Genomic DNA, 8,862 nt, shown 5'->3' on the forward strand with positions numbered 1-8,862 from the left:
TGAACAGGCAAGGTATTAAAAATAAAAAAAAGAAAAAATACTCATTGGCTAGCTTAAATTTTAATAGCTTTTCCTTTGGGGGGCTACTAAAGTAAAAAGTCTCTATTGGTGTTTTCTCAATAACTAAGTAATGTTTTTTTTTGGGGGTTAAAATTCTAGGATGTAAAAAATTACGGGCAGCTATTAAACGGTTGTGATTTTTTCTTTCTTCTTTCTCCCTCATTTTAATTAACACATTTTATAATTGTCAACACTACGGTATTCCCAGTCCATTTTTATTGCTATGCTGTCATTTATGTGAGTGCGGGATTGGTTCCCCTCATGAAAGATCCAAGGATGGCGTATGTCAAATTAATCGACAGAATAACTCCTCCGTTTGGGTAGAGCCACCCACGTGGGCAAACTTACCAGTTAACTTTTAAACGCACGAATTGCGCTGCTATTTCGCAGTTATCCAAATTGTCCCTACACACAAATTAGTAAAACGCGGATTTATTCGTTCAGACGATTTGTTCATATTAGCCATGGGTATCTTACACGCCCATCAGTCATAATGCCTATTCTTGGCACCTTCACTTTTTGCTGTTAAATATGTTGAGTTCGATTTCTTGCTATTCCCAGCTGGATTGGAATTATGCGCAGCGGCGGTACCCATTTCATTTCGTAGCAACGCATAATTGTCTATCCTATTTTTTGAGGCATAAAACATGCCACTCGTGTGGTCCATGTCGTTTGAATTGTTTTGCTTACTAAACCGTTCGTTCAGTCGTTCACCAAAGGGCTCACCGAAGGGTTCTTCGTACCGATTTCCAAACCGATCGCTTACCAATTTCGCGCTCCAGTTGTTCCTCTTATTATTGTGTTGTCCCATCGGTTGTCTATTCGACTTGTAAAACGTCGCGTTGTTCATTTCACTTCTCATGTAGTCATTCTTTTGTTCTCCAGCGTGATACTTATTCTTGTAAAATCCATTGTTGCTACTGAGCTTCTTAGTGGTTATGTTGCTACTTCCAAACCGTTTTCCCACTGGTCTTTTTTCGTAGTAGGTCTTTCTGTTGAAGTTGCCGTCGCTGGCTTTTTCCTCGCCCTGGTTGTTCTTATTGTGTGCGCTGTATTTTTTCACAGAGGGGGGGGCGTTTGCATCAGTGTTATTGTCGGTGTTATTGTTGGCGTTATTTTCGGCGTTCATGTCGGCGTCCATGTCCGCGTTCATGCCCGCGTTTGTGTCTGTATTTTCTTCCAGCTTTCCTTCCAACTTTGCATCCCCGATCGCATTTTCGACCACTTCTTCTCCTCCTTCTCTACCCGAGTTGTCCCACTTTCTACCCGAAGAAAAACTCAAAAAGGGTGCCTTGTTATTCTGTGGACCATTCTTGTGGACCAACTGCAAAGACCTCTTCTGATGATTTGGGCGGTAATTATTATTTCTTTGGTAGTACTTGTTTTCCCCCTGATGGGCGGCGTTGCTATTTAATACATGCATGTGGTTTTTTGAACCCGAGAAGTAATTACTCTTTGCAGTGTTATAACTATCGCCCACAGTGTTGTCTACATATTCGCCTTTATTTCCCCGAGTGGAGAACCCGCCCCTACCTTCGATCACCAGTTCCCTTTCATTTGCCATTTCCGAGTTCGTTTGAACATCCGTGTTGTCCTTACTTCTTGCAGCATCCTCCTCAGTGGTGCCTCGACTTCCTAACGTTTCTGTCATTTGGGAGAGATTCTCATGGATGTCCTTTTCCACACCACTGTTGGTGTAAGTTGAACACAATTCGTATACTTTTATTTCCTCCTCAAATATTTCATTGTTGTTTTTTTTCCTGTTCTCCTGATCGATGTATGTTTCTAACAGATTATTATATCTGCCGCTCATCCAACATTCGAATTCTTTAAAATTAAAAGAGGGGGTTACTTCGTCCGTGTTCCTACTCCTTTGATCTGTTTTCGGGACGAACATTTTGCCTCTATTTTCTGGGCCATTCGAATGGTTTTGCTTTCCGCCATTTGGGGGATTCTTATCTTTCTCACCTTGTAATGAGTTTGTGTGATCCTTCTCATCCCCATTCGCTGCTGCGTGATGGTATTCATCCCCGTTTGTGGGTACCGGACTTTTTGTGGAGTCTCCCGGATGGGTCGTAAAATGCTTCGCTCGTCGTTCACTTTTTTTTACATGTGCACCGCTACCTTCTCCTTCCATTGTTGTATAATCCCCTTTCTTGTATTCCTTTCTCCTTATCTCCTTCATTACGTCTTTTTCGCCACTGTTATTAATCTTGCTTCTACCACTATCGCTGGTATCCGCTTGTGGGGTAAAACTATATTTATTTTCGCTTTTCATATAATCAGAATTACCTCCTGTGGTGATGCTCTCTTTTTGGTTGTCCCTACCATCATTGGTATGTGTGGGCTTAGCATAGGATTTGTTAGCCTGGTCAATATTGCCATGGTGTGAAGGACTACCCATGGTAGAGCTATTTTTCTTACCAGCACGGGGTATATGATTATGAGTCTTTTCATCACTATTGTGGTACGTACCAGCTGACGATGTAGGGTTGGTCGTGTGTATGACCTGTTTGCCCACCAACTCGGTGCTATTTCTACTCGCGTTTCCTTCTGTAAACACTTCAAAAGAATCATTTTCGTCACACCCGTTGGTTTCTTTCCCTTTTGTATCGTCACTAATGGGTAAGTGTTTGTTATAATTAGTACTTTGGATTTGCTTGCTAAACGAATTCACTTTTTTTTTGCTAGCACTACTACTATCGTTACCAACATTTGTGCTGTCATTTCTTTCAAAATAATTCGCGTCATATTTCTTGGGGTATTTTTCCGCTACGTGAAATCGCGTGTCCTTCTGCTTCACACCCGTTGATTCTTTTTTGTTCTTAAAATTGTTTCTTCTAAAATTAAGGCTTTCGTTTTTTCCATTTTGTTCGTATCGTTCGTATTGTTCGTGTCGTTTGTTTTGTTCGTGCTGCTCGTATCGATCGTATCGATCGTATCGCTCGTATCGTTCATACCGTTCGTATCGCTCGTGCTGCTCATTCTGGTTCATCCAGTACACACCGTGGTCGTGGCTGCCGCTTTTCTCCCCATACCTGTTGGCGCTCCCCGTGCTATCTTCATTATTGCCATTACGATAGTGATTCTTGTAGTTACTCATTTTATAATTGTCTCCGTTGTGGAAATTATCGTTCATTTTTGCAGAGTTGCCCATTTGGGCTGTTCCACCAACATTTTTGTAACCCCCGTTAATTGCGTTTCTATACGTGTGGGGGGTTCCATTTTTGAAGCCCCTTTCATTTACCCTATGTGGCTCATTATTTCTACCGTGACTGTTGTTGCTGCTGTTGGGGGAATTCCCCCCAGGAGCATAACTCTCTTCATTTTTGTAATTCTCTCCGCTTCTAAAGTCCCCACTGGTCGTGTTGTAATCCTCATTTTTGTCTCTACAGCTCTTCCAACATTCGTCTCTCTTACTGTGACCAAAAGTTTTGTAGTTGTCACTGTTTCTGTTGGAGTTCCCACAGTTGGGGTTGTTCCTTCTAACCTCCTTCTTAAAGGATGCCCCATTTTTGGCATTATTAAACCCTGGGAATTTTTTGTAATTTCCATTTTTCTGACTCGTCACGTTATTGCTGCTTGTCTCCTCATTACTGTTTTCTTTATCCTTTTTATTTTGATGCTCGCTTCGCTTAAAGGGACACGTCTTCTTGCTGCTCCCGCTTGTTGTTCTGTTAACACCGGAATTTATATGATCATTCGGGCTATCATCTTTTGGGCCCCGTTCAGTCTTTCCTTCCTCCTCGGTTATTACGTCTAACTCATCCTTCACTACATCTTTATTTTTATTCATATTGGCATTTTTACTCTGCCTTATGTTGATACTATGAATAGGTTCGCTCGTTTTCGCTCCTTCCCCCATTGCTGCATTTTCCTTCTTACTACTCTCATCCTTTTCATTATTTTGTTTGGTGCTGACACGGCTCTCCATTTTGGCATACTTCGTCTCTTCCACGGAAGTATCAACTGGTTTGTTGTCGTCATTGCCCCCTTTAGATGCAGAACCCCTTTTGTCATTCGCAGGAGGGTCTTTGCTCACATTCTTCTTGTCGCAAGTTGGAGGACTCGTTTCGGATTTCTCCTTTTCCTCATGGCTAGGAGGCACCTTCTTAGCATTCTGCAACGAGTTGAACTTATCATCATCGTTGCAATTTCTGTATGGCAACAAATTACTGTAAGTTTTTTTTTTTACTTCACTTTTTGGTAACACTTTATGTAATGTTTCAACATTTTCCCTTCCCCCAAATTCTCTATTGCTGCTTTGGCTGTTGTCCCTTTGTTCATTGCATGCACCGATCCCACTGCTTTGTGTTTTTCCTCTGTTGTCATTGTTTGAGGAACCCCGTGCGACATGACCATGTTGATAATTATCTCCCCCTTTCACGACATTGTTATGGTTACACACGCTACTCTTGCTGTCATCATGCACGACACCTTCCGTGGTAGTCCTTACGGGGGTACCCTCTGCGACACCGGCACTGTCTTTACAATAATGCACTTCCTCATTACCCTTCTTCTTCTTCTTCTTCGCATCGTCTGTCGTGTCACTATCAGCTTTAAAAGCTGGCGTTGTTGTGCCTTTTTTTAACACACTTTGATTAATGTTGGCTTTGAGATTTTCACCCACAATTTCTTGAGAGGAGCACCCACTTGCGTTACTGCTGTTTTTAAGCATGTTCACTTTATCATCTGTGTTGATCAAATTGGCGGAGTGACTCTCCTGGTTGTTATTTCTGTTTTCCTCTTTGGCGTGATCGTATTTTCCTGTGCTTTGATTTTTCGCCTCTTTCTGAATGTTCATTTTTTTTTTATAAAGGGGACTTCTTTCTCTTTCTTTGCGCTTTTCCCTCTGCTTTTTTTTTTTTTATGTTCCTTTTAATGTGAGTTTTCCCAACACGCGGTTAAGAAGCATGTGCCGCTGCCCTTTTGTTTTCCCAACGCGGGGTTAAGAAGCATGTGCCCCTGCCTACGTGCATAGCGATATTTATCTGCGCGCCGACGTGTGCCTGCATGCCGAACTGTGTAGGCCTGCACTGAGGAGAACGTAAACCTACGTGGGCGTTGTGTAAAGATGTGAGAAGGGATGATCCAATAAATATCAGCATACACCCCCGCGTATTTTCTCAAGTGCCTTTTTCAGGTTCGATTTTTAAGGTCAAAAAAAAAAAAAAAAATGGATAAGGATAGCATAAAGATGGCATAAAGATGGCATGAGGATGGCATAAAGCTGGCAGGATAGCAGAAGGGCAAAATAACGCTTTTGGTTCGGTTCACAAGCGTACAAAAAATTTGTTCGACAAAATATTTTTACTTGTAAGGCATGTGTTTAAAAAAAAATTAATTCACGTCAACCTCTTAAGACATTGAGTATGGCAACAATTACGAGTAAAGCCATGTTTAAAAAAAGGAGAAAAAAATTTAATAACCGAATTGAAAAAATAAGCACAAGAAAGTGTACACGCGTAACACATGAATGTCATATCCGCGAGGTAGGTAAAGCAAAAGTGCAATACATACATAAATGAATAAATAAATAAATGAATAAATAAATAAATGAATAAATAAATGAATAAATAAATAAATCGTCACAAAATGCCCCTTTTAAGAGTTCTATTTTTCTTTATAACGGAAAAAAAGTCCGCTTTGGGAGGGAGCACACTCGGTAGGAACGAACTCTCTGGAGGTTAAAAAAAAACAAAAAAGATGAGAACGGGAAAAAAGCCTCACGAAAGATCACATCTATGTGGCTCATAAACGGCAAAAAGGATCGCACGCAACAAAACGCACGTAGTATGTTTTGCATAACTGAAGGCGCGCTTCACCATGCAAGCAAAAAAGGAGCATACATACGTATGGCCAAAGAATGACATATGCATATAATATATTATATTGCTCGCGTTAACGTTGTATTTTCCTATTATCATCTTCCCGTTAACCTGTTTACATATCCTCTCTTTTTATTTTTTGCAAACATTCGTACTTTTCCCCTTTTGATGCTACCCTTTTTTATGGCTAAATTTTTTTTTTTTTCCCTGTGTTTGGTTATAGTGTCATTTATTTTTTTGATAAAAACACATAAGGGTGTTGAATGCATTTTATTTTTTTTTCTTTTTTCTCACATTTGGCATACACTTTTTTTTCGTGCGACTCGGAGGGCATTTTTTTTAAAGCGTCGCTTATCGTTTATTTTTAAAAGTACGTTTTTTTTCAAATATCTTTTTTTCTTTTTAATAAAAATACCGTTATTTTAAAAATACCGCTTTTTTCTTGTCCCTCCCCCGCTCCACCGTGAAAATATAATTTAACGAGTGAAAAACCAAAGCTACCTTTTTATCAACAATTTCGAAAGAGCTGAGTCAGAAAAGAAAAAAAAAAATACATATAGTGACATCATAATTTTGATATTTGTTGACATGCATGGCGATGCATCTCTTTATCTGTTTGTACCCCTTCTCGTTCGCTTCAAGTTGGAAAAAAAAGGGGGCGGCTTGCTGAGCCCACGGGGGACCTACTGTGCGTTTGAGTCAGTACATACGTAGAGGTTATAATCGATGCTGCGCTTGTTAGCACATATGGGCGTACAGCCCCACTTACGCATACCTTCCTACTACGTTTAAAATTCCCAGTTTTATCACACCCTTTTTTGTTAGAATGTTTGGACAACGCGGTGCGGTAAAGTTCGCGCAACGTGAATGCCACGAGGCGGGTCGTATCTGGAAATGCCAGAGTGGAAAAACGGCACAAAAAAGGGGCAAAAAAGGCGCAAAAAAGGGGCAAAAAAGGCACAAAAAAGGCGCAAAATAAAGCGGCACAAAAACGGCGCAAAATAAAGCGGCACAAAAACGGCGCTCAAGACAGATATAACGAATTATTAAAGACAGGCCAGCGTACAAATGCGATATGTGCACATATGCACGTATGTATAACACACGCATTTGTATGGATACACTCGCGCACAAAGGATAAGACGCGAAAAGCGACTCCAAAAAACATACGTCTAACAACATACGTTCAACAACATACGTTCAACAACATACGTTCAACAACACACGTCTAACAACATACGTCTTACAACACACGTCTTACAACACACGTCTAACAACATACGTCTAACAAATTGGTGGTAAAAAAAAATGTTTTAACTTTCGCCAAAAAAACATTTCTTTTTGCTCTACGCATTTTTGCGCTTGTAAAATGTATGTTTTTCGGAACAACCTTTGAGGGAGACAGAGAGAGATGCTTGGCATCACGCGTCTTGTCCTCTTATGCTAGTGCTTCTTCCCAAACGAGTGCGCATAATGTGTGTATGGGCACGCATGTAAGTATGCGCATCGGCATATACATGCGTTTGGGGAAGCCTTTCAAAATGCGCTGAACACACCTTTCCACTGCCCTCTAAGAATTCATCCTCCTGAGCATTTCCTCCTGTCGACTTTTCAAATCTACACTTTGAAAAAGTATTCTTGTTTTTTCAATGGTCTCCTCAAGATACTTGTGAACCATATCTGAGCTCCATTCGGCTAGCTGCCTTGACGTCTTTATGTCATCATCGTCCTGACTCTCCTTTTTTACTTTTGACAAAGTTTCATCCTCAAGACGTGATATATTTTCGAACCCCACTTCCAAGTCGGAGTAGATTGGGTACGCCTGTATGTTCCCTACATGGGGCAGAGGGGAATTCCCCACAAGGAGGGGCACGTGCACGGTGTGGCGGCAGGTGTAGCGGTAGGTGTAGCGGTAGGTGTAGCGGTAGGTGTAGCGGCACGGTGTAGCGTCACGGTGACAAAGCAACACCTTATCACGTTAGGACGTTATCACGATAGGACGTTATCACGATAGAACGCTAACACGATAGGACGCTATCACGATAGGACGCTATCCCGATAGGACGTTATCACGTTAACACAGGCAAGGGGGAAAAAACCAAAAAAACTAAATTAACGCACGCGCACTTTGGATAGCTTATCCCCCATGCACGGCACGTTTTCGAGCGGTTACCCTTTTCCCCCTCCAAGTACAACCTCCTATTCTTCGCGCTCTTTTTTTTTTCGAAAATTTTTTCCATTCCGATGTCATTTTCTTTCTCGACTTTCATATGCTTCGTCGCTGCGGGAAGAGGTAGGATATTTAGGGGGAACCAGTTTGTGCACATGGCTATGTTTTATTTTTTTCGGGTTGAATAGGCCTGTTGTACGATTGGCGAGGAAGTATACACCCCTGGGGGGGGACCATGCTCTGTGACATGATCGCACTAACCGTTTAGCCACCTCCTGTCATTCATTTTGATCAACTTTTCATTTTTTCTCTTATTTCTTGAGCTAAATTTCAAGGATATTTTATTGTCCAATGCTTTGGCGTCATTCGTTTTGATGATCTTATTAGACGCGTTCTTCGAGAGGGGCAAAGGCACATTGCCTATCTTACTACATTTGTCATCACGTAATACATAAGTACAGTTATTTACCTTCCTCAAATTGGGTTTCATATCATAATTGTTCATACTTATAAGCTCTCTTCTTCTCATGTTGTTGTTCAGGTTTGAAAAGGATACTTTTTTGTTTCTTTGAATGCACGTATTAATGGTAATTCTCTTAAAATCATCTATATCGTTACGCAGTTTATTCATTTTAAAGTGTAAATTTTTCATTTTGTCATTCCACTTATGACATAATACGTCCATGGCGTTTTCCTCTAAGTGGACCTTTCTCGAAAGTTGGCTAGCGAAATAGAAAAAGGACACATTGGGTTGTTCCAGAAAAAAAAAAAAAAAAAAAAAAAACGTATAGCCTGCCCAAACTA

General features: G+C 40.9%; 2 protein-coding genes across 2 annotated transcripts; both read right to left on the reverse strand.

Annotated features, from left to right (window-relative positions):
• Nucleotides 1-544: 544 nt before the first annotated feature.
• PCYB_111790 (hypothetical protein) lies at nucleotides 545-4,864 on the reverse strand (the record flags this gene model as incomplete). The annotated part of the gene is made up of 2 exons (XM_004223057.1): nucleotides 545-2,070; nucleotides 2,185-4,864. The coding sequence occupies 2 exons, from the start codon at nucleotides 4,862-4,864 to the stop codon at nucleotides 545-547; spliced, it is 4,206 nt and encodes a 1,401-aa protein (XP_004223105.1).
• A 2,594-nt stretch (nucleotides 4,865-7,458) lies between these two features.
• Nucleotides 7,459-8,858, reverse strand: PCYB_111800 (hypothetical protein; the record flags this gene model as incomplete). Its single annotated transcript, XM_004223058.1, has 3 exons — nucleotides 7,459-7,721; nucleotides 8,062-8,169; nucleotides 8,320-8,858. Coding segments are annotated over 3 exons (909 nt in total), but the record flags the coding sequence as incomplete, so codon positions are not given.
• Nucleotides 8,859-8,862: the final 4 nt, after the last annotated feature.

The sequence above is a fragment of the Plasmodium cynomolgi genome, chromosome 11, assembly GCF_000321355.1.
Source record: "Plasmodium cynomolgi strain B DNA, chromosome 11, whole genome shotgun sequence".
In the NCBI taxonomy this organism is placed as follows: Eukaryota; Apicomplexa; class Aconoidasida; order Haemosporida; family Plasmodiidae; genus Plasmodium; species Plasmodium cynomolgi.